General features: G+C 40.1%; 1 protein-coding gene across 2 annotated transcripts; it reads left to right on the top strand.

Annotated features, from left to right (window-relative positions):
- The first annotated feature begins 1370 nt into the window (after positions 1-1370).
- Positions 1371-26411, top strand: frs2b (fibroblast growth factor receptor substrate 2b). 2 transcript variants are annotated; one of them, XM_012867637.3, is made up of 7 exons: positions 1371-1803; positions 11058-11129; positions 11211-11302; positions 17311-17497; positions 21514-21648; positions 22796-22959; positions 25065-26411. In XM_012867637.3, the coding sequence occupies exons 3-7, from the start codon at positions 11237-11239 to the stop codon at positions 26130-26132; spliced, it is 1620 nt and encodes a 539-aa protein (XP_012723091.2). In that variant the 5' UTR covers positions 1371-1803; positions 11058-11129; positions 11211-11236; the 3' UTR covers positions 26133-26411. The 2 variants fall into 2 exon arrangements, with proteins under 2 accessions (XP_012723091.2, XP_035981233.1); XM_036125340.1 differs by lacking the exons at positions 1371-1803; positions 11058-11129; positions 11211-11302 and adding an exon at positions 21036-21068 and having other exon boundaries at positions 17421-17497.

The following is a 26411-nucleotide window of genomic DNA, read 5'->3' as shown; positions in this document are numbered from 1 at the left end:
CTACACCACTGAAACAATACTATAGGGACACTAATACAAACATATTTTTTATATAACTACAACAAATTGTAACAGCAATGCAAACCCTTTTTAAAAATACTTTAACACTATGACATTAATTAAAACACTGATTTAACAAACCATTACACTAGCACTGCAACAATACTGTAGAGATGCTGATATAGTTACTATCATGATCATCATTATTATTATTGCAACTTTATTTAACCAGAAAAGATCCAATGAGATTTAAATTTAATCTATAACATGGTAACAACACTGAGCAATTCTACAAAAAAAAGCTTCAACCTTGCTATGGCAAAGCAAAACCATTGTGATTACACAATAAAACCTTGCAATTCTCACTACAACACTGCAAAAATTTTATAACAGCAAACAAATTCCCGAATACTGAAATTACGCTCAATGCCATCACACAGGAGCTGGGTACAAACAGCAGAAACACACTGAAGCACAGCACGTTGTGAAAAACCGAAGCACTTTGTGTTGGAGTTAGGGCTGGACGATATAGAATAAAAGTATATTGATAAAATAGAAATCATATTGATCGATATTGATAATTATCAAAAAAAAAAATCTAAATATACATTTTAAGTGCAGACCCTGGCCATTTTATGCTGTTGCTTAATGTCCTATTTTTAAATGAATGGATTCAAACACAACCCTTTATTCAAACAACTTTTTACGAAAACTGTAAGTGTTAAAAAAGAAAAAAAGAACACGTACTCTCTGAAGGCTGATGGCGTTTTCCTGGGTTTGTGATTGGTTGGACGGATGCAATGACTGTAGTAATAACCTACATGACAGGCTAGAATGCACTGTTCTTTTACTTAACTTTTTATTGACCCCTGTTTTTTTTTTTATGGTGAACCATACGTCTATCTATCGATATATATCGTTATTGAATTATCGTCCAGCCCTAGTTGAAGTTCAGTAACTTTCAGGGTTAGTCCTTTTTTGTACTAGTTTTATAAGTTTACCTCACATGTTTAGTGTGTTGTGGGCCTGTGTTAGTTATTATTATGTACCTGCTGTGCGTTTTTTGTGAGTTTTTGAATTACTGTGAGTGCTTTGTCTAACTATGTTTTTTTTTTCGTTTTTTTTTTTTTTTCGTTTTTTTTTTGGTGCTACTGATAAACTCTTGTGTGACTTGTTGGATTTTGTGTCACATTGTGAGTCTGTTTTCCCGCTGAGAAACTGCTGCATTACTAACCCTGTTTGCGTTATTGTGACTCTTTTGTGTGTCGCTGTTTTTGTGTTGTGTGTCATCGTGTCTACGTCGTGTCGCTGTGAGTTTGTTGTGAGTCATCCCGTCTCTCTCTGCTGAGTCTGTCCTGTCCTCGGCCTTTACTTCGTCTTCTGCGCATGCGTCTCAAGGCCATCGCAGAGCCGGAAGTCGAGCAGTGATTTAGCCCCACAGACAGCTAGCAGCGGAAAGATTTAGCGAGTTCACAAAAGTTATTTTTTAGACGGAAAAAGTTATTTTCGAAGGAACCCGGGAGCTCACAGTGACCCAACGGGGACGCACGATGGATTCTGACCGGTTTCGGTCGTTTGTTTCCCGCGAAGGGGAGCGTTAGCGGCCCTTGAAAGAAGTTGTGATTGTTTTTTGGCGCTCCGGGAGCTAACGCTAGCTGCTAACGCTAACCGCTTACGCTTTCTGGACGGACGGAACCGAGCTGCTGGAGGTCCGAGGAGGTTCGGACAGAACAGAGTCCCTTCTCCGCCAGCCGGAGGCCCGGAAGGTTCGGATGCTGGAAGCCGCCCCGCTGTCTCAACCCGGTGAGTTTGGGCTGAAGTGCCTTAGATTGACTAGCCAGTGCTAGGGAGCTGCTGCCTACTAGCTGCCATTACAGAAACATCTCTGGTAAGTTTCATCTGCGTGACCAGAATCTCATAAACTCACCTAGCTCTGGTCACACCTGGCTAGCTCAGCCAGTGAGACTGCTTAGCTACATTATCGCGTTCACTGGACATTAACAGCAACAACAACCCGCAATAAAAACCCATCCAGTCCGCACTGATAAGTAACCTGTCAGTGTCTGAACCCTGCAGGTTGATTGATTGATTGATTGATTGATTGATTGATTGATTGATTGATTGATCCATAGGTGATGAATGAATGACGCTGGCGTTGGCTCGATGTCGCAATGCCCAGGTCAACTATCTGAAACTCCCATCAACCGCACAGTTTTAATTCAAAACCCCTAAATTTATTCACTTAATCAATAATATGGGATCTAATCGGGTGTCAGGGATTTTGGTCCAGAGTAAAAAAAAAAAAAAAACAGGAGCATTTTGGTCTGGTGAAGGAATCGGGTTCTTGTTTTTGTTTTGATTGGTGTGTAATTGTGTGCAGGTCTGTGACGAACTAAATGATCCCAGGTGATATTTGTAAAACAAAACGGTAACAGATTATTGTGCCTTTTGTTTAACCCAATGATGACAGCCTTTTTTTTTTTAAATAAAAAGATGTGATGTTCTACACACAATAAAAACTAAACAGAAAAAGTGTTAAAACCACCCAATGTCACCGTTGTCATCGCAAAGCATTCAGTCACAAAACAGTTTACTGGAGAAATTCACCAGAAATGTTCAACAAAGGACGTTTGATTAATGTTTTGCTGTTTATGTTTAGCGATTAGTATCAATTGATTGTTTGCTGCCCTTTTGTTTAACTCAAAGGTCACGTTAATCATAATGTCTTTTATTTATAATGCGCTTTACATTTCCAAGAGATGTCAAAGGGTTACAGTTAATAGAAAACGGATAATAAAATAAGAAAAGGGACATTGAAATGCAATTAAAATAAAAGTTTTAAGGCAATTATGCGCAAGAAAACTAAAAGCAAACCATTAAAAACATTACGTAAAAAATGGAAGGTTTTAAGGCCTGTTTTAAAATGTGACAAGGTCTGCAGACCCCTCAGATGTGGAGGCAGATTGCTCCACAGCCGTGGGGCGTCTCTATCTATCTATCTATCTATCTATCTATCTATCTATCTATCTATCTCTCTCTCTCTCTCTCTCTCTCTCTCTCTCTCTCTCTCTCTCTCTCTATATATATATATATATATATATATATATATATATATATATATATATATATATATATATATATATATATATATATATATACGTCTGATAAAATTCCACTGAAGTCCGATCCAGAATCACAATATATTCTGGGAAATATCGTCAGAGGGCAGGATTTAGCCTCTCACGGTCAAACTGAGAAAGGGTTGGTAGTGGGGCTGAGCTGTTTTTAAGGTTAAATGTTACATTTAGACAGGGTTAGGGTCACAGTTTACATCCGGTCTTTTTTCCTCTTGGTCCTTGTTTCAAACAGGTAAACAAAACACAACTCAATAATTATCGATATCGACTGATATGAAAGGCTTATTTCTGGATACATATTTCAGCCACATCGCACCGCTTTCTCAAAAATATATTTTTATAAATAGCCGCAGATAAATAATCTGCCACGTAACAGATGTTGCAATGGATGACAGGTTTTAAATCCTGAAAATAAGTCATAAATTATGCTGGACTCTGAGCATTTGCTCTGAAGTAAAACCTGTTGATATTTGGTATTAAGGCAACTGATAACATTAATTAACAAATATTTTTTGAGATTACCCAAACACGGTTTTGTTGAACAAAAACAACCTCATCCATAAACCCAGATTATCTTGTAAATGGGACTGAATAAAAAAAGATAACAAAGATTTTATGGGTGTGATTACCTTATTGAGAATTCATTAAAACTGCTACTCAGTAGTTAATAAAATGCTGTTAAAGCTATGTCCACACAGCGGGGAAATGCGATCCATATCCGTCTTTTTCACAGGAGTATGCAACGGGCCAGTCTCGATCTTTTCACCCCCCAAAAAAATCAGATTTGGGGCACTTCCATATATGGTACTAATTCAGAAATGTATCGGATATTCTTCAAAGCGTCTGAACGGTCGTGTCGCATTTTATCCGTCTGTGACGTCAGTCTTCTGGCTCCAGCTACACTTTCACACACAGCAGCAGCAGCTAGCGCGCCATAAAAGATCGTTATTAATTGCTGCACTGCGTTTTTCTTACCTATTACCTAGCTATTAGGGTTAGGTATCATCTAGGATGAGCCGATACGATACGGTTCTCGATACATAAGCTCAGCTTGATTTGATTTGACTCTAATATCGATATTTATTACTTTCAAATTAATGCTCAGTCATTCAATCAACAAAACCAGCCAAATATTACATTGATGTTAAATTTATTGAACACTGATATAATAACAGGAAAATAAAGCATTTGGTTGAATGCATTTAACGTATCACAGAAACCAAAAATGTGCCCAAACGTCTGATTTTAGGGACAAAGGTGCTTCTAAAATCCTGTCGGCCGTTCCGCAAATTCGTCTCACTTGCTCTTCCTCGCTGTGAACAGTAATGACGCGTTTTAATAACGCCCCCTAGAGGTTGGGGGGTATATTGACATTGAAAGCCAGAATATCGATATTAAATAATTTTTAAAAACATCGATGTTAATCTTTGTATCGATTTTTACTCACAGCCCCTCTTGCTATGATGTGGTCTTAATAATGTTGGCTCCCATTGCTCAGCAGCTTTATAATAATGAAAGGAGAGACACCGGATGGTCTTTTTGTTTTTAGATATATATATATTTTTTTTAACAAACTTCCTGAAACAATTACATTCACCATTACTTCAGTAAAACAGCGCGCTGCTGTGTGACGTCTCCTTCTGGTTCTGGTATCTGCACAGACGGGTCGCACCGTTCAGACAGCAGAATGATGGCGGCCGCATTCAATAGCTGAATAAACGGCCTTAGATGTGACAGAGTCGGTTAATTTGAACGCTGTTCATTTATGCGTTTAGCTGCCAGTGGAACTGGAAGGTTTGAAGGAGGAACCTCCAGGGATTTCCCCTTATATCTTAGCAAATAACTTCCTGGTAATTCAACGAAGAAATAAATGGGAATACGGCCGTTGTGGTTTACGACGGATGGAAAATGTTGGTCAGAATAAATTAACTAGTGAGTTTTTATAATAAAATTGGCATAAATAGAGTTAAGTGTTGGTTTTCTGCTCAGGTTAGTGAGATAAAACCAACTCAGGGTTGTATTGATTACGGGATAATAACCGATCATGGGAACAGCTTCTAATCGTTTTATTTCCTTACGCCTAACACACGATCTCAGAGGGACGTGGAGTCCTGCAGTTTAATGCGAGTCAACACGTTTTCGCTTTGAACGGCCATCAAACGAAAGACGTCGTGTAAAAGATGAACGGGAATATTTAAGGTGAGAAGGAGCAGAACCTTTTCTGGGTTTGTTCTGTCAGAACACGCGCCATTCACACATTCAAACGTGCCTTATCCTCAGTATAAACTCAAACCCGTCGCTGGTGAAGTGAGTTCTTAGTCGGCAAAAGTCTGAATGCAGTTTTGTTGGATTTAATATTAAAAAAAATCATCAAAAATACTGAGTTTTTTTTTCTTAATTTAAAATAAGACATGTCTTCTTGAGCATTGCAGAATACTGTGGGTTTAAATCAGCGCTGCACAAGTTGAGGAAAAGATGCAACTATGACGTTGTTTTTGATTCTTGCGATGACAGTGTTGGTCGTGATTAGGGCGGAGCGATTTATGCCGAAAATGAAAATTGTGATTTATTTAAACCATAATTGAGATTTTCATTTTGCCTTTTTGTCTACTTAAACCACAAGCAACAAAAATTGCATGTAGGTAAAAACGTTTGTAAACAAGGACTATTTAAAACAAGATTTTATTAATCAGAATATTCTTATTCAAGAGAACCTCTTGTCTGTGTGTTAAACAGCTTGACCGCTACTAAAAAGTATAATTTTTATAAACTCCAAAACAAATAATAAAATTAGATTATCTCTCTGCTACAACTCTCTTCCCTTCCATGTGGAGGCAAACTAGGGCTGGGCGATAAATCAATTTAATCGATTAATTCGAATTTACAATTCTTTAAGATTTCATTTTTGGAAAATCTGGATTTTATTTTGCCAATACACTCATTGGGTTTCCATGAAGAGAACAGCATGTGATGCTGAATATATGTTTAGGCAAATGTATTGTCAAAATATTGTTAAGTAGAAACTTTTTTTTACCATAATACGAGGTACTTCATTTACTTATTTATTTATTTTTTTAACTTAGGTTGAAGTTCACAAGTGCACTGAAGCCTGTTCTTAGCTAAATGTGTAAAACCACTAGCAGCAAATGTTTTGTTATATTTTCATTGTTTATAATGGCACGGCTGCCATCTTGTTTTACAAGAATGTTTCACAGCTTGTTTTTAGTTGCACTTTGAATTCAGGTCAACTCCCTGACGAAATGCTTGACATAAAAGCAAGGTTTTAAAATAATTTCTTTTTATGAAACAAAAAGGAGGAAAAAAATCGATTAATCGGATTTGGTATGATAAAATCGGAGATTTATTTTTTAATCCATATCGCCCAGCCCTACGGCAAACCCACTTTAAGCGTTTTTAAACACCTAAAGGACGCGTCTGATGCATTAATTGTTACGTAGCCAAAAACTACCGACCTCTTTGCTTAGGAATTTTTTTTTTTTATTGGGATATAATTGCAAGTGCGATCAATTGTCCAGCCCTATTTGTGATTAGCCCTCTCCTCCTCCTGTTGCAGTGAATATTATCTCCTAAACTCTTCTTGAGTTGCTGCATATCAGTCGTTACATTAATGGTCCTAGAAGGCCATGAAAGTAAATCCTAGTGTGCATCACCGGTGAGGAGACTTTGAATGCAGTATGGCGTGCTCCTTCAGCTTTACGGGGGCTCTGACGTTAATGCCCAAACCTGTGGTTCGTCTTGAAAAACGAGTTTTTTTCTAATTAGTATTGGGGTTGTGTTGCCACAGATTAATCCAGTATGTTGTGCAGCTCTAGTTTACGTGTACAGCAGTTAATTCGTAGATTTCTGTCGCCATCTTTTCAGAGGCGACAGCAGTCACTGGTGACGGATGAAGGAACAAGAAACTCTTTTAAACTTTCTGTTCAGCAACAGAACATAAACAGTCCAGGTTCTCTGACAGTCTTCAATCCCATGTGGGCGGCAGAGAGGCAGCGTTTAAGCAGAGGTTCTCCTTTTATTACAGGGTGCTTGTGCAAGTCTTGAAAGTCTTAATAAGTATGGAATTTTAAAACACTGTTTTCCAGACCTTGAAAAGTCTTGAATTTTGTGTGAAAGTCTTAATAAAGTATGGGGAAAAAAATTTAATTGTAGAATTTTACAGTATGCTCAAAGGCATTGTGAAATGAGAAATAGGAAGGTAGGCTATAAAACTATAATTTTACTAACTGGTCACGTTCTGGATTAGCCTAATGGAATCAAACACTTGTTTGATGTGAAATTCATGTACTTGTGATTTTCATGTTTTGAAACGTTTTCATCAGTAAAAGCATAATTTACTGTGAATAATGCATTTGTTCATTGAATACTAGCCTATAATAAATAACATTTCTAATAAACAGTTTGTACAATCTCAGCCAATGAAGTAGGCAGTAGGCACACAAGTATACAAGTACATAAAGTTAAGGTCTTGGGGAAAAAAAAAATATCAGTTTTAAAAAAGTTTGGAAAAAGTCTGGAATTTTAATTTGGAAAAAGAGCAAGCACCCTGTATTAAGATTAAATTAATCTTAATTTTAGTTGTGCCATCTCTCGGATAAGTGGGACATTAATCTGTTTCAGGTTTGCACATTTTTTTTCCTCTCTAAAATCAGTGCTCGGGTGTTTCTGGTCGTATTGAAACAATGTAAGAATAAAACTAAGCGTGTGGTTATTGGGGGAAACTGACTCAGATCAGACACTCCCTGCTTGTGTATCACTCAGGAGGGGTAAAATATGCACCTTTGCAGGCTCTGTCCCGTTTTAAAAAACCTCCTCGGAGAGGATGTTGCAGAACTTTTAAAGAATATTAGTTAAGTTGGGAGAAGGCTTGTTTTATTTAGTGGATTCACCGTTGGTTCACACGGCGATGTGGGAGAAGGAGCGTCTCCCTCGCCTCCATTTTTCATAATCAACAGAAGAAGAAAAACATGTTGAGTTTGTTCAGAGGAGCAGCTCCGTGTTTGTGTCTGCTGCCGCTCCTCCAGAGCCGTCTGAGGTCCAGAGAGCCAACATGGAGTCCCGTCTCTCCGGCGGTAGAAACTAGGGCTGAACAATTAATCGCATTTTCAATGTAATCGTGATTTTAAAATAACGCAATTTCCAAATCATAAGGCTATGTAACAATTAGTGAATTAGACACGTCCATTAGGTGTTGGTAAAATGTTTAAAGTGGGTTTGTCTCCACATGGAAGGGAAGACAGTTGCAGCAGTGAGACAATCTAATTTTATTACTTGTTTTAGAGTTTGTATAATCATACAAAGCATTAAGTTCAGGTCAATCAGTTTAATAAATAGACTTGCTGGTTGGTTGGACTTTATGTTCAACAAGGATTGATGTCCAATTAAATTAAAAGCTGTTCTCTTGAATAATATTCTGATCAATAGAAACATTGAAAGTTCATATTTAAAATAGTCCTTGTTTACAAACATCTTTATTTAGAGGCCATTTTTGTTGCTTGTGGTTAATGCAGAGAAAAGTCAAAATTGCAAGTTTGATTGAAATATATTGTAGGCAGAACGCAATCATTTCTGCTCTGAGTTTAGATGCTGTGGGTCTTTTAGCAACTAATCCACATGGCTAGCAAACAAATTGATTTGTTGTTTGTATATATTTTGAAACACATGATAAATTAAACTGGAAAAAATTTGTATTAAATCACAATATTAAGAAAAAAAAAATCGCAATTAGATTATTTTACAAAATCGTTCAGCCCTAGTAGAAACATCTCTTCCAGTAACAGCTCGTGTTTTTCTGCAGAGGATCAAACCGCAGGGAGACAGTTTATCTCCACAAATCTGTGGTTTAGTCTCATAATTCCTCTAAGCAGAAGGCTGAATATCACCCGTGGCGTTCGTAAACCTCTTTAAACAACAAGCGTCGTTTCTGGAAGCCCATCCCTAGCCGCCGTTTCTTGATGGCGCTTACCAGCAGCGGTGGACGCGAGGAGCCGCACGCCCAGTTTCAGGAAGGATTTGTGACTTTAGTGAAACCGTCTTCATCTTCCAGGCCTGCGTGTCTCTGGTCAGCGTTTTTATAAACAGCTGAGCGCGCCGCAGCTTCTGCTCCTATTAACGAACACCAGCTGGTAACGAGAAAAAGGCCCACCAGCACCGACGCTGGTTTTATAGATCTGGCCTAAAAACGGTGATTATGGACTCCTTATACCAGGGGTGTCCAAACTTTTCTTCATGTGAGCCAAAATTGTCAAGTCAAAAGTCCTGGAGGTCCATAAATGCAGTTTAAAGACAAACTCAATTTATTTAAACAGTATATTGTGATTTAAAATCGTTTTCTGACCTGTTCCACAAAATATGGGCACGCTGTATTTTAATTAAAGAAATTAGTCAGATTTTCTGTAGAAAGTGGATGTGTTAATTATTGTAGATCCAAAACTTAAAAAGGGGTTGTCCACGTTTCGCCTCGTTAAGAGACGGCCATACGGTTTCCTGATTCTTTTGGGGTCAAAAAAAAAAAAAAAAATCAGCAATCAAAACAGAATTTGGGTCAATCTTTTAAAAAAAAAACGCTTCCTGTGTTTTAATGAATAATATTTCAATGCACATTTTGGTGCACCAATGTCTGCATTTGAGTAAAAGTCAATGGATAGATGTGGTCTTATTTACCATGAAATTGAAGGGAATGTAAAAAAAAAAAAAAAAGACATTTTATGTTGTACGTGACATTTTTAATTGTGAGATTTTAACTTGTCTGTAATAATGTAATAATTTAAAATGATATAAGTCTCCATCTGCAACAAACCACTTGTGCCAGTGGGCCAAATCAAGCTTGAATTGCTTTTGGGGGGCCGCACAAAATCAGTCCGAGGGCCGCAAATGGCCCCCGGGCCACAGTTTGGACAGCCCTGCCTTATACGGTGCGTTAAACCCACTGAGCTATATAATACACTGGAGTGCTGATTTTGCCGAAAAACTGAAGTCACTGGCCGCCATCTTGCTACTCCCTACTCTCACAGAATCTCATAGGATTTGGTTGCAACAACAAGCAGTTTTCTGGCTGTGTGAAAACGTTTCACAGGTAATTCTACAGTCAGTGGATGTACTAACACTATCAACTACTAGGAAATGATGTGCTGAAATATTTTACATGTTATTCATATTAAATATATACATATGTATATATAAGTATGTGTATATGTATATATGTATATATATGTATACACATATGTAAATATGTTTTTGTATATTGTTATTTATATATTTATAAATGTTAAACATATATATTTAAATGAATAAAATGCAAAATATTTCAGCACATGACTTTCTCAGTACTTGATATTTTTTAGAACATAACATAAAAGTATATGGCATTTGACATTTTAAAAGTCTTAAGCCCCCCCTGAACATGAGAAAATCCTCGTTATTCGATGCTGTAGCGCACATATTCCCTAGTTACTGGGGGGAAATAGGGAGTACCAATATGGCGGCTGGTGGCTTCAAAGCGACTCGTTCAAACAGACGGTGATTAGCACTCCAGTGTATTATATAGCTCAGTGGTTAAACCACATTTACTACGCGGTGGTGATGGTTTTTTTTTTTTTTTTTTTTCTTTTTTTTACTTATGTTGAAACTTGTTTTTTATTGCAGTTTGCTATGAAAGTACACAGCCTAAAAGTGAAATTAACTCGGGAGGTTAGAAGAACATTTTGACTGTTTTTGGGGTTTTGATGAAAGCAGTTCTTTTACTCTAACCTAGCTTAGACCAGGAACTGGTTAAGGACCCGCTTCACGGAGCCAAAGTCAGATAGTCATGATGCTGGACAGACAGAAATCCTATTTTTTTGGTCTCCTTTGTGTCAAACCTGGGAACATTCTGAAATAACGCTGTCACATTTTGACCCACAGAGCCGCCGTTCCTCCCTGCAGACCCTCTGAAGCTCTGAGGATGGAAGCAGAGCTGCTGGAGCCCGGATCTAGGTGAGTAGTGCCCCCCCGACGCCTCGCCGGCTGCCCACGGCCCCCCCCCCCACCCCCCACTGAAGACTTCCTCTCTTTCAGACGTCAGATGGTGCTCTGAAGAAGCCATGGGTAGCTGTCTAAGCTGTCCAGAGAAAGAGTCAGTTCCAGATAATCATCAGAGCAAATTCAGGGTGAGTTCCTGCCTCTACCTGCCCGTCCTCCCCGCCCACACCCTCACTTACTCACTAATGACCGTCCCACGCTCTCGTTTCACAACCAGCCGTTCCACCTGAGAGACAGACACATTTCGGCTCCTCTCATTATTAGGCGCTTAGAGCAGGTGAGTCACCTGGAGCTCTTTCTCCAGCTCAGCAGTCGTTATAAATCTGTTTGACGGCTTAGAACAGCTGATCAATTAGAGGCAAGTGGCTGTGAAAATTCCTGTCCAGCCTACAAACACATTGCTGCTTTAGTCTGGATCATATGAAGTGTTTTCTGTCCCTGAACGTCAGATCTTCTTTGTCTGTGGAGGACGTTGTGGTTTTGATGTCTTCCTCTAAACGAAGCTCAGATTGATCATTCTTTACATTAGCTGCAGTTGAGACTGGTTGTTATTGAGCTATCTCATTTTTTACATGTTTATTTTTAATTCAATAACCGTGGTTCTTCACTAAAGATGCACCAGTGCACATTTTTTCACTTCCTATCCCAGAATTTGGGGATCTGCCGATGCTGCTGTTTGCTTTAATGTTATCATCATATTGCTGCTTTTTTAACAGTCAATAAGATAATAAACTCCTTTCTACCTGCAAGTATAATATGTATGAATGTAAGCATGTATACAAAATACTAGTGTTGCGCCGATGCCATTTTTTGGCCCCGATACCTGGCTGTGCAGTATTGGCCAATACCAATACCATCTGTTTGAAATTGATGTGTGTGTATATATATATATGAAGAACTGCATACTATTTAGGGTGGTAGAACTTTTTATTGCATACCTGGAATGGGTGACGATAGTTGAATAAACTTTTGGCTCTCAAAGACCAAAAATAGTGCAATATTTGTGAAATTATAACATGTATAAAGGTAGTGCAACAGTAAGACAGTAAAATTACGTTAATAATTGAATAATCTCTTTTAAACCCTGAGTTTTGGCTCTCAAATGCCAAAATAGTGCAACTTTCATGAACTTATATAACATGTATAATACTAGTCGGGAGAGAGAGAACGCTGCGTTCAAGTGGCATACAAACATCAAAATGGTATCGGTGCCTATTTGTTGGTACTCGCCGATACCGATACCATTTTAGTGCTGGATCTGGGCCCCATACGATACTGGTATTGGTATCAGTGCAACACTATAAAATACAACTTGGGATAAGTGTGAGCTCACAAAAGAAGTCAGAAAAACAGTAAATCTCGTTCACAGGAAAGTAAATGTGCAGCTGCACAGGTTTCAAATTGACTATTTATGAAATCCCAGAGAGATATCCACAAAGCTGGTCAAGATTTTTAACCTAACTTTATTTAATTCACTTCTGATGATATTTTTGTATTCTACTTTAGCTTTGTCTTTTTTACCCCCCCCCTTAATTGTAGCAATTTGAAACATGTAAACCACATGTAAAGTGGATAATAAATTATTATTATTATTATTATTATTATTATTATTATTATTATTATTATCTAACGCTGCCTCTTTCCAGGACAGATAAAGTGCACTGGCTGGACAACAAATCATAAGCTTTCAAATATAATTTAAAAACGTGCAATAAGGGGTTTACCATGAATGCTAATTGCTGATGAAAGCTTTCACGTTTACCTTGTGGAATGACTCCAGAGGTGATTCCTGCCGCCTGCTTCTTAAACGCTCCTACATACTCGCGCGTATTTGACTCTGTGGACGTCCACCGGACACGTATTCCCCACACTGGCTACATTTTTCTCTACAGGTTTACGAGTTTTATGTGTGACGGTGAGCTGGTGGGCCGAGCTGCTCCGAGCTGATGCAGCATCATGCAGTGGCTGCCTGGTGGAGACTAGACGCCGCTAGACGCTCAATTAGCTCATTTAACTTAATATTATACGTCCCCTGCTTTGTCAAACTAGCAAATGTTGGTGAAGGTTCTCAGTCATCCAGGTCATGGTCATTCAAAAAAAAAGTAAAAAAACAAAGCAACTGGACTTGTTTTTCGTAGTTGAAGACGTTTCGCTTCCTCTCCAGGAAGCTTTCTCAATTCAAAAAGTCTGGAGTAATGTGGAGTAACAAGCTTTATACTACTGCCAAACAAAGGCCTTGTAATGGGTTAGATAACATGCAAATTCAACAGAAACAGGTCCACCCCTTAGTAATGGGCGATCGTTAAAGCCATTAAGGCAGCAGATTGAACAGAAACTGGTCCACTCCTCTGTAACGAGGAGTTGTTAGGGTTGTTATTGGCTTGGCTTAAAGGAGCGACGTTTTGATCACCAATATGAGGGTGATGAGTTAAGGTGATGATTTGCCGGAATTAATTCTATAGCTGTGTTGTAAGTTTTTGAGAGTTAGAACCTAAGGCCTCCTCTTCTGTTTAAGGTTGGTTGTTTTTTTACTTTGTTTGGAATCAAACTAGCAAAGTGTGGGAAATATATAATTTTATCACAAGAAATGTAGGAGATTGCTTGACCATGAAGTCTGTGGGCAGCTAGCAGTTTGTGCAGAGTCTGTTGCGCTGGCTAAAGTATCTCAGCGCCATTTATTGTTTTTTTTTTTTTTGGATGTTTAAGTCTGTTCTATTGTTGGTCATCAGGTTTGTAAGATTATATGTTGTGGTCTTGCTTTGCGGTGTTTCTGATGGGACATATTTCCACACAGTGAGCATGTTGTGATTAAAGGTTGGCTAGCTGCGGTGCCAGGCTCCGTGCAGCGCCTCTGCTAGCCGGCTGCTAACTGGGGAATGGATTTCCTGACCTGAAGCGGATCTCATCGTAAGAGGTGAATCAACTCCGTTCAGGAAATCCTTTCAACTGTTAGCAGCCAGTTAACGGAGCGGCTGGGAGCGACTGGAGATGTTCCAGCAGAAAACATTAAAGCACAGACGCAGCTTATGGATCGGAAATGTCCGCGGGTGGGATCGGAATTTTCACCTGTAGACATCACTATTTTTTTTAGTTCTTTATGTATAAAATTACATTTTTATTGCTCCTTTAACGGATATTTTTTGTTTCTATACAGTAACCTAAAAGGGGTTCCTGTTTTGTTATATTTTATAAATATCTCTAAGTTTATTAATGTGGAAGAAACCACAACTCTTTGTTTTTTCAGGCAGTATTTAATACAGTTGGTACAATAAGCTGCTAAAATATTATGATGTGCCTCTTTTTAAATTTAATATATTGTAAAAAAAAAATAAAATAAAATAAAAAAATAGGGCCCTTCATGCTATGGAAAGACCATCTTTATACAAGAGATCAATCAACTTTAAATTAACTCATTAATTGATTACTTGCATCCTTAGCCTGAATGGATCAAGACTCTCAGGCGCTGGAATGTTGTGTCTGTCCAGTTTGGGTGTATCTTCAATAAAGATATACTCACAGAGCTCTCAGATACCTTGTATGTGGAAAATATTTGATTCAAGTTATCAGGGACATTAAACCGATTCCATAACATATTGCGACTGTTTCTAGGTCATATCACACAGTCTCATGACACCTCAACATCTTAATTGTGTTTGAATATTTTGTCGTCTGTAATTTAAGTGTAATTTCATTACAGTTGCAGATGACCTTCTCCCAGTCTATTGAAAATAGGGTGGAAAGAATGTGGTAATAGTTCGGCTTGTTCTTCACTTTGATGTTCTGTTACTTCAAGGTACTTTCCCTATGAAGCAGATGGACAGGATTAAGATGAAATTAGGTACGCTAACCCTACAAGCTAACGCTGCGACGTTGATGTTTGAGAGCAACTTAAAAAGAATGTTACAGCTCCTGTATCTGCAACAGTGAAGTAGTAAACCTCCCGGACAACACGTTTAAATATTAGCTTCATGGAAATGAAGCTTCACCCAATGGCAGTTTTCTGTCAGGGCAGTCAAGATGCACTTCCCAGTTGCACAGCACTAAGCAACTAAATGGTGAAGCAACAACTAGGATTGTGCAATAAATCGATTTTATCGATTCATTTGAATTTGCAATTTATGAAGATTTTATTTTTGGAAAATCAAGATTTTATTTATTTATTTTTGCCAAGGTGCCCCATGGGCCTCGTGTGTGTGTGTGTGTGTGTGTGTGTGTGTGTGTATGAATCAATCAATCAATCAATCAATCAATCAATCAGAACTCTGTCCTGACATGGAAAGTGCCCATATTTTCTGAATATGTGTTTCAGAAAATATATTAAAGAAACATTTGTACCCTTAGACGAGGGCTTCTGCAACATCCAAAATAAGCCTCCACACCTTCAGGATCAATTAAAAAATGTTAAAACGAAGTAAAGCATATGATATAGCATAGCTACTGTATATTTGCACAATTATTCTAATCATAATCAGAGCTTAAAATGTATTTAAATATCATGATATGTTCAAATTTACTTTATTTTGAAAAAACAACTCCGGCTCCTGTATGTCTCCCTGCAAAGCTGCTGGGGTATGAAGCTACTGGTGGCCACTGCGCTGCACAGCTCTGGATAGAAAAGGAAAACTAGAGACGACAGTCCAGGGTAACTAATTTTTGGGGACTTTTCAGACGCCTCTAGCAACTTTTATTCAAAAAAGCGACTAGAGACAGATAATTCTCCCTATTCCCTCAGTGCTGTCTCAAAGGCAACTGCTGTGAGCTTTGGGAAAAGGCAAGTTATGCACTATTAATCACAATAACACTCATCTTTGTTCAAGTGGAACTTTTTATTTATTTTGCCCTTTTCTAAGGTTTGCACTTCAAGCCCATTAGGGAAATTCATCTTGGTTTGTTCATTTTTTTTGTGTCAAATAAAAACGTTTATTTGAATGATTTCTTTGTTGTTTCCAGTTTGGTTTTGGTTTTTAAGAAAAAAAATTTAATTAAAATCGTAAATCGAATGTATTGTGAAAATATGGAGATTTCATTTTCAGGCTATATCTCCCAGCCCTAGCAACAAAAAAAACTTTTCCATTTAGTTGTAAAGGTATCGGAGGCCAATGTGGCCGACAATAACGCAGGTTACAGTGGAGCCAGACTGAAGGTGACAATTAGAGCCGAAAACGTAAGAAACCATAGCCGCCGTGGTTGATCAATAAAGAAAATGTGTTGCAAAAATACCAGATAGACAGAAATTGTTCAAGGCTGCTGCTGAGTAAATCTGCATAGAGCAGATCACTCTCTGCACTGTAACAAAATGTTTTGTATGTTTCTGTTTTAAAAGACGATTTATTTTAGTTTAGAAAGATTCTTTATTCATCTCTCACTTGTAATATTTAAATATATCAACAGAAAATTGTAAGTCATATGGAAGCACACAGTTTTCAAATAAAAATAGTTGTACAGCTGAATCAGTAAGATAAGCACTTCCATAAAGGACATTAACTCTTATACCTATATAAAGTGTAATCTTGTGATACATAAATTGTATATTTCTCTAATCGAGGGCTAATTTGTCCCCTAATTATGTATTTCGTCTTATTAAAGAAGTCAAAATTGCGTTGTTTTGTAATTAATCATATATTTTCTTTATTTTTAACCAGAAGGAATCCTGTGCCTTCAAAAAAATGTAATCCAGAAATGGTATCGGGTATCAAGTATTTTTCCTATTATTGGTATTGAGTTTGAAGTTTTAGCACTGCGGTGACTCTGGTCAGCAGTAGGCCGGAGTCCAGAAAGAAATTAACCTTTTAAGTGTTGAAGCTTCTCTCTGATTTTTAGTTTTGGGGGAAGAAAAAAGGTGACATCAGCGTTAACGTGTCAAAGACGGAGCCACTTCCATATTATAGCTCCGTCATTGTGAATTTGCAGAGAACTTGGTTGCTTGGGTTAAACCTCGGCACCTCTGATACGGGAAACATGCAAAAGCGTTTCAGACGACATTTCCAATCCCAAATTCAATCCCAGCCCGAAATGGTGGCAAACAAGACTTAACGGGTCGTAACGAGTTCTGTTTCTGTAAAACCCACCAGACCCCTCAGCGTCTGTGCCGCGGCCGTAAAGCTGACCTCTGTGTGTGTTTTTTTGGTGCTGTCAGGTGATCAATGTGGACGACGATGGGAACGAGCTGGGCTCAGGCGTGATGGAGCTGACCGAATCAGAGCTCGTCCTCCACACCCATCGCCGCGACGACGTCAGGTGGCCTTACCTGTGCCTGCGTCGCTACGGCTACGACTCCAACCTGTTCTCCTTCGAGAGCGGCCGGCGCTGCCAGACTGGCCAAGGTAAGGGTCCGGGGGGCCGCAGCCCGGTGCGTTTTTGTCCGACGGACACATCTGCCTTGGGTGGCTGCAGGTCCTCAGCTGAGGAATCTCAGGTGTGCGTGTTTGCAGAAGGTTTTGTCGCGGTTGTACCTGTGAGCCTGAAAACAAACGACTGCAGATGATCAGGGGATCTCTGCAGACACCCAAACCGTGGCCCTGCGTGCAATCAGAGACAGCGCCCTCTGCTGCCCAATCAAAGCAATCGCAGATTTTTTTTCTTTACCTCCAATTAACTTAAAAATCTCCAGATGCTGATATTGTCTTCTGATGATCTAAGCTTTTTTTTTTGACAAACGATAAAGTTGTAGTTCACTGTTTGTCTGAAATAGTGATCAACACAGTTAGCACCATAGCTGTGTTTCTATATCCTCCATGCTCAGCGGTCCTTTGTGTTGAATAGATGAAATAAAGCAGTTCTCTGGTGTCTGTTTAACCTCATGTTGTAGCTGAAGCTCCTTGTTTTTGGTCTAGAGTATCATCCTCGGTTATCATTAGTGTAATAATCCAACTCAGCTTCAAATGTTTTCTGGAAACCCGACCGTCTCCCATTTGATGTTCCTTTTCAACACTAAAATCTCCCTGAAGAAGAAGAGGAGGAGGAGGATGAGGAGCAGACTGATCTGATCCGGCTCACTGTTCCCTGACACTATGTTGCCATTACAAGCTCACAGTTTACTAAATCTAAAAATAAAAATACATCTGTTGATATATTTGAAACACCTGCTTATATACAGTGATGTATTAAACTTGTTATTGTTTATATTGCGATGCGGAAAGTTCTGATGCAATTGTAAACAAGTTATGGACGTAACGTGTCAAACCCACCACCCAGAAACAAACGAAAACAAATACAAACACATCCACTGGCAAAACATTTTAGTTAAATGAAAAACACATTAAAGGGCTCAGAACAAAAAAGGGTCACTCTATAACAATCTGGACCAGCATGACTGCACTGCAAAAATGGATCTAAAAATAAGTAAATTGATTCTAAAATGGGTGTTTTTGTCCTAGATTTTAGCAGGTAAATAAGATTATCTGCCAATGGAATGAGTATTTTGACCCCTAATATAAGATAATTAGATATAATGCACTTGAAATAAGACGATGGAGATTAATTGTTCCTATTTTAAGTGCAAAAATCTTATTCTATTGGCAGATCATCATTTACCTGCTCAAAATGCCCCATTTCTCGACCAAGGAGCCTGAAGGCTGCTGCTTCAGGTGGTCAAGCTGGATTCTTGCTCAGTCTAGTGAAATCGGTTTAAAAATGGATGGGTAGATCTCAGTAGACTAATTTTATTCTCTTTGGTTGAAGGGGGTGCGGTTAAGTCATGTTGCCATGGAGTAAAAATGAGTTTTGTTGAGTTGATGGAGCTTTCTGGTTTGACTGGAACTCCCCCTAGTGGAATGTCGAGGTAACTGCAATAAAGAAGCGTCCTCAATGGATAAAGAAGGTGAACGCAGGCAGTAGTAAACATTTTTTCTAAATAAATGATCAGTACAGGAGGAAAACAAATTATTTAAAAAACAAAAAAAATAGGATAACCCACAAACTTTAGTTCAAATGAGAAGCTTGACAGATTGGTCAAGTTGCTGCGAGCTGCACAGGGCAGGCAGAAGTAGGGCTGGCTTATATATGGAGATTGTTTAAAAAGAGATTCATGATGAGATCATAGCGTTATAATTCTACTTTTATGTGTTTTAGTTGGTCGTTTTTCAGCCGTTTTTTCATATTTAACGACAGCTGTTTGTTAAAAAATGTGCCTGTGAGACATTTGGGACAAAGATTTGGTTCAGGGTCGACTTTTGTTAATAATTACTTAATGAAAAGAAAAACGTAACGAGATAAATATCGTATATCGACACTCAGCCTTAAAATATCAAGATACTATTTTCGGGCAGCCCTACTGGGAAGCTGAGCGTTCGCATCTCCTGGTTCAGTGAAACGTTGTTGAGGTGAGATATTATGCTTAACGCTGGTCAGCTGTCATCCTTTATAATATGGTTCCTTGTTTCTTGTATTTTTTAATTGTTTTAACAAAGATAACTTGCGGCTCTTAATTTTCTCTTTGTTGCAGAATATATGCGACCTTCATATGTTCACCATAAACATGCCGACCTCTGCTGATTAGCTTAAACCTGCCAGAATAACTCTTGACGGCTGTGTTAAAGCATCCTGTGCTTTTATTTAATATTCATTATAGCAGGACGTGATTTTTAAGAAGTCGATCTAATTATTTTGAGACTTTTCCAACTGATTGAAATTGAGATTTGACACAACGAGCAAAGATTTTCAATTCCAGTAAATAAATACTTTTTAGAAGCCATGTTGGACTCACTTTCATCCCCGTTCTCCAGCGCCGTTGCGTCACATAACCCAGTCATTAAACGCCGCTGCTGGACGGACACTGTGACTGATTAATCTGAACGTCTCCGGGGAAGATTATCCCTGTGATCCTGGCAGGAATAGTTGCAATCCACCCCACAAACTCCCTGTCGGATCTCCTTTAACCTCTCCGTTACCGTCTGGACCAGGGGTGTCAAACATACGGCCCGCGGGCCGGATTCGGCCCGCTGAACAATTTAGTCCGGCCCAGTGGCTAAATGCATTATCATTATTTTAAAAAAAAAAAAACATTTTTTCCAGTGTCCTGTCTGGCAATGAGGCAATAAGAATTGTTGTCTTAATGCCAAAAAGAGTTCATCAGATTTGACTTTCACAAGTGGAGCAGTACTGCTTTGGTCATAGTGCTCCGCTTGATTTATGAATGTGAATAGTTTTATTATGATTCATGCGGGGAATATCTCAAATGATATGGACACTACAATGTGAAAGTAGGAGAGGAAAGGAAGAACAAGAACAAAAAAAGTTGAAAGAAAAGGGAGATAAAAGGAAGCGAATGATAAAACAATTATTTAAAAAAACATGTACTTCGTTTAATTGAAAATATGCAGTTCCTTTATTGTCCACGAGGGGCGCTGTGTTTTAATCAGCAGATGGTAGCACTGCGCTTCAGATGTGGAAAATTGATTTTAAATAATTTCTTAATTTTTATCTGTTTGATGTATTTTGTCTTGCAGAACAGTGTTTTTAAGTTCCAAAAATGTGAATAAATGTTTTTCAACATTGTACAATCACTGTGATCAGTTCTTATGCATGATGCACAAGTAAATGTTTAACTGAGTAAAAGTATTGTTGAAATTGCACATACTTTTCTTAAAAATGCTAAGGTTATTCTTAATATATTGTGTAATAATGAAATTAATTTAATACAAAAATCAACAACAAGTCCACTTTTATTAGTTCTATCTAATCTTGCAATGAGTTTACTCGTGTGGCCCTCTTGAGATCAGATTAAGCTGAATTCAGCCCCCAAACCAAAATGAGTTTGACACCCCTGGTCTGGACGGTGGAGCAGGGAGAGGAGGTGGGGGGTATGAAATGGAAAATGTTGAGGTTAAAGTTCACTGTGTCTCTCCCCGTTCACGCTCTCAGGACCGCGGGCTGCTCAGGGTTAGGAGGGGGTCGGTAAGTCTCAGACTGGGTGGGGGGGTGATCGGCCGATCAGTATTGATTGTGCTGTGGATACACAGGGATCAATAATTGTGATCGTGACGTGTTCCCTTGACTTCTCCTGAGTCCCCCCCCCCCCCCCCCCCCAACACCTCCCTCCTCGTCTGTCAGGTGTTCAGATCCACTTCACATCATCCTTCACTTCCCTTGATGCCGCACACATCCTCATGATGTCCTGTCTGACCAGACAGATGCTTTGGCGAGGTTTTTTTTTTTTTTGGATCAATACATGAATCCTTGTTACATGTTGCTAGGAGCTCCCAGTCGTTCTGCTCCCAGCCTCGTCTCTTCCAGTCAAACCCGTGTGTGTTGTTGTGATTTCTGTTGTGATTTCTGTTCCTCCACCCTGGGCGGCGCGGCCAGTGTCTGATTTTCACTTGTTCTCTCTGTTCTCTTTCAGGTATATTTGCCTTCAAATGTTCTCGAGCCGAGGAGATCTTCAACATGCTGCAGGAGGTGATGCAGAATCACAGCATCAGCGTGGTGGAGGAGGCGGTGCTGGACCCCAACCAGCAGGGCCCGCTCACTCCTGCAGGTGTGCACACACACGTAATATAAAACTAGAATGAGTGTCACTACCCGATCCGTACCGGTAGCACGATCCGTTCCATCGGCTCATTTGCGCCTACACCAACAGAATAACATCCGGGTCGGCAAAAATAAAGTAATTACGGTACTGAAAATACTTATTTCTATCATTAATTATTAAAGAATGCTAAGCTACGTCGTATAGAAAACATTGAAGACTCTTCTGGAAGAAATGGATAATAAACTGTCTATCTATGTAATTCGATAATAAACTGTCTATTTTTCTAATTCAATAATAAACTATCTATGTAATTCGATAAACTTTCTATCTATCTAATTTGATAATAAACTATCTATCTAATTCGATAATAAACCTCAACTAAAAAATATTTTATTAGAAAGTTAAAATTATCGATTGAGATTTTAGTGCCCTCTGGTGGACGCATCATAAACAAGAGAAGACCTCGTCATTATAGTTGCCACGTTGTTTATTTTTTACAAAAAACAAACAGGGAATAGAACAAAGAACACATAACAAAGCCAAGGCATACATTATTACATTATACATTTATTAAGTACAAAATACACAAATGCAGATGCAAATCAAATAAATGATAAAAAAAAACCTGAAGAATATTCTGTATCAAATACATTGCTATACTCCTATATGTGTTTATAGCTGGGTGTTTTTTTTAATGTACTTTAAGAAATGGTGTACATATTTTTATTTCCCTAACCACAACTGGGAAACATTTTTTGCTATTAAACAAATTTAAACGTATACACTGTGTGAAGTATATTTGCGCATGCTCAGAGCAGTCAAAATAACGATCGAAAGGCAATTTTAACTATTTTTTTTAATGTATTTCTGTTTTTTCATTTTTAGAATATGCAATATTTATGCAAATACAAAGATATACAAAAAGAAACCCCAGCCTCGAAAAAAGACAAAAGAATAAAAAAGTAAAATGTAAGTAAGCGCAAATGAGCTGATGGAGCGGATCGCGCTACCAGTACGGATCGGATAGTGACAATGAGCCTGAAGACTTCTTCTCTTCAGAATGTTAATCAGGAAGTGATTTAACCTCCTTTGCATATCAGAGGTCACATGTTGATGATGTCATTTATGTGTGTCTCTGTCTTTCTGGCTGTAGCTCTGGGTTACTCAGTACCCACAGTGCCAAACGGGGTGAGTCGGCTGCCCTCGGTGGGCGAGACGCCGTCTCACCCATCCACCCGTCACCCGTCTGTGGCAAGCACCCGGCTGCCGTCTGTGGGAGAGGAGTCCACGCACCCGCTGCTCGTGGCTGACGACGCGGTAAGATGGCCGCCACTGACCTCACTGCACTTTCACCTGACGTTCAATTTGAGATTAGGGTTGGACGATAATTCAATAACAATATATATCGATGATAGAAAAAAGGGTCAATAAAAAGTTCAATAGAATAAAAGTTTTCTTCATTTTGCATTCTAGCCCATCATGTAGGTTAATATTACAGTCGTTACATCCTCCCAACCAATCACAGCGCAGACCCAGGAACCAAGCCCCGCCCCCTTCAAAGAGTTCAGAGACCACACGTTTTTTCTCTTGTAAAAACTTGCAGTTTTGGTAAAAAGTTGGTTGAATACAGGGTTGAGTTTAAATTCAGTGTTTGTGTGTTTATCTAAAAATAGGTTGCTAAGCAACAGCATAAAATGGCCAGCGCTGCACCTAAAATCTATGTTTTGAATTTGTTGATATTTATCGATATCGATCTAGGGCTGGACGATAATTCAATAACAATATATATCGATCGATAGACGTGTGGCGCAATAGGAAAAAATAGGGTTGATAAAACTTCGATAGAGACAGTTTTCCTTCCTTCCTTTCAGCCTATCATATTAGTTGATGCTACAGTCACTACTTCCTCTCGACCAATCGTAATCGCGGACCCAGGCACGCCATCACAAAGCCCCGCCCTCTCATAACCTCGGACCTCAGCCCTGCGTCAGCCTCTCAATTATGAAACCTGAGAAGTAACTAGTGTACTATTCCCACCTAAATAGGCTATTTTATTTATTTATTTATTTGGTATATTTATTTTGGTATTTATTTAATAATAAAGTCTTTATTTAATAACATAACTCAGGTCTCTTAGGTTATTTTTCTTAAAAAAAAAATCTGTTATGGTTAAAAAAAGTTGGTTAAATAAAGATTTAATTGGAATTCTGTGTTTGTGTTCTTTATTAAAATTAAATTATTTAGCAATATCATAAAATGTCCAGGCAGTGCTGCACATAAAATATGGGTTTAAATATTTTCAATAATTATCTATCGATCAATATGCATTTTTTTTTTCGATAAGCTTTTTTTCTATATCGTCCAGCCCTATATCGATCCAATATGATTTATATTTTATCCATATATAATTTTTAGGGCTGGGCAACGATTAAAATATTTAATCGCGATTAATCGCATTGTATTTACAAACTCCAAGAATGAATTCAAAAGTAGTGTAAAGAGCACTTTTATTTTAATGTTCTGCTGCCATATGAACAAAAGTGTTGTAACATTTGTAGCACTTATCAGTAACACATATTTAGTGTAAAGCTCAACTTAAACATGTAAAACAAAAAATAGCAATAATAATAAATTAAAGCTTATTGCCACTGACAGGGAATTCTCTTTATGGGGAAAAAATCTAGCAAAAACAGGCAATTTCTGAGGTAACAGCAGGGAGCAGCATTACCATTTTATGTTCAATACCAAAGTTTAACTTGGCAGTGGTTCCAACTAACTTGTTTCTGTCATATTTGATGCTGGAAGAACTTTAAACTGAAATGCTTGCTAACTCGATATGCTTGCATGTTTATTTCCACGTTGACACGCGGTTTTTTGTTGTTGCTTTCTCGCGTGCATATAGTGAATGGCAGGGGAAAAACAGGCAAAAACACATGGATACTTTGAAACGAGAAGCGACTTCACCGACGGCGTCGATGCAGACCCCCCCCCCCGCTCCGCTCCGCACAAAACTTGTTCCGGCCGCCAACTCACCGCCTCGCCTAAGCAAATTCCTGCGGGAAACACCGCCTTCCGCATGTCGGCTTTGTTTTTTTCCGGCCAGTACCTTTCTTCCTCTTTGAATCTGAGGCTGGGCTGACAGCGAGGTTATTGGCGCATTATCGCCACCTACTGTTCTGATTCAAACCCCTACACCGCAGCAACAGACCTTCACAAAATAAAAGCATGTGAGCAACATGCGTTAATGCGCGTTAAAGAAAATATCGCCGTTAATAGTCTAATGAGTTAACGCGAAATTAACGCGTTAACTTGCCCAGCCCTAATATATATATATATATATATATACATCGTCCAGCCCTACTTGAAACACCTGACATCAGCGCCGCTCGTCGTGTTTAACGCCGCTGCTTTCTGCCTTGCAGGTGCACACCTATGTGAACACCACAGGACTCCTGGAGGAGCAGCCCAGCCCGCTCGCTGTCATCACTCCCCTGGAGAGCCCCACCTCCCCACAGTCTCAGTGCCCTCCCACCCCGCCGCCTCCTCCCAGGGCCCGCCTGGAGCCCGCCGCCCCCGTGGCCCCCGCCCCCCAGCCGGAGCCCCAGGTGCTGCTGGAGCCTCAGGGGGTGCGCTTCGTGCTGGGCCCCACCCCCGTTCAGAAGCAGCAGATGGAGAAGAAGAGGCAGCAGGAGCTGCAGGAGGCGGCCGAGCTCCTGGAGACCAACGGCCCCACGCCGGCCCCCGCGCCGGCGGAGCCGCTCACGCCGCACCCCAACGGCTCCTCCTCCTCCTCCTCTTCCTCCTCCAACCCATCCACGGCTCCCCGCCGCCACCGCCCGCCGCCCCTGACGCCCGACTCGCAGAACGCCAACAACTCGGCCCAGCGGCGCACGGCGCTGCTGGACTACGAGAACCTGCCGGCGCTGCCGCCGGTGTGGGAGGCCAGGAAGCCGAGCGCGGAGGAGGAGGAGAGCGCCGACGGCGGGCTGAAGACGCCGTCGCTCAACGGATACAACCACCACAGCCTGCTGCAGCACTCCTACTCCCACCCGCTGTCCGCCGTCCTGGAGCCCTCGCACAACTACGTCAACACGGAGAACGTGACGGCGCCGCTCAGCGCGCACCGGCCCGACACGGCCCGCCGGCGCACCGACGGACCCACCATTTTTAACTTCGACTTCCGCCGGCCGCCGCTGCCGGGCCACGCGGAGCCGCCCAAGACTCTGAACTACATCGAGGTGGAGATGGACGGCGGCGGCGGCGGCGGAAACAAAGGCGCCTCGGACGGCAGCAACCCCCACACGCCCCGCACCCCCACCTCCCCGCTGCCCCCGACCACGCCCACGCGGCGCACCGAGCTGTACGCCCTCATCGACATCGAGCGCACCGCCGCCATGTCCAGCCTGCAGAAAGCGCGGCCGCGGGACGACGGCACGTCTCGCAAGACGCGGCACAACAGCACGGAGCTTCCCACCAAGAGCGCCGCGTGACTTTACGCCGCCGCCGCCGCCGAGCCGCGCACGGACTCCGCTCAGACCGGAGCTGTTCCCCCCCCCGCGGGTGGACCGGTACTATAGCAGATGTAATACCTCTGATGAAGACGATGATGATGATGATGATGTAACAGACTGCTTTCCTTATATGGTACACGTCAGTATTACTGAACAAACATTCCAGTTATCCTTTTGTACGAGTCACTGTGCTGCTGTAAGACGACACATGTACAGTAGATCTGACACAATAAATGTCTGCTTTTATTTGTACTCGCT

The sequence above is a fragment of the Fundulus heteroclitus genome, chromosome 2 (assembly GCF_011125445.2).
Source record: "Fundulus heteroclitus isolate FHET01 chromosome 2, MU-UCD_Fhet_4.1, whole genome shotgun sequence".
NCBI lineage: Eukaryota > Metazoa > Chordata > Actinopteri > Cyprinodontiformes > Fundulidae > Fundulus > Fundulus heteroclitus.
Note: the sequence above shows the minus strand (reverse complement) of the source record. Positions and strands in the feature narration are given on the sequence as shown.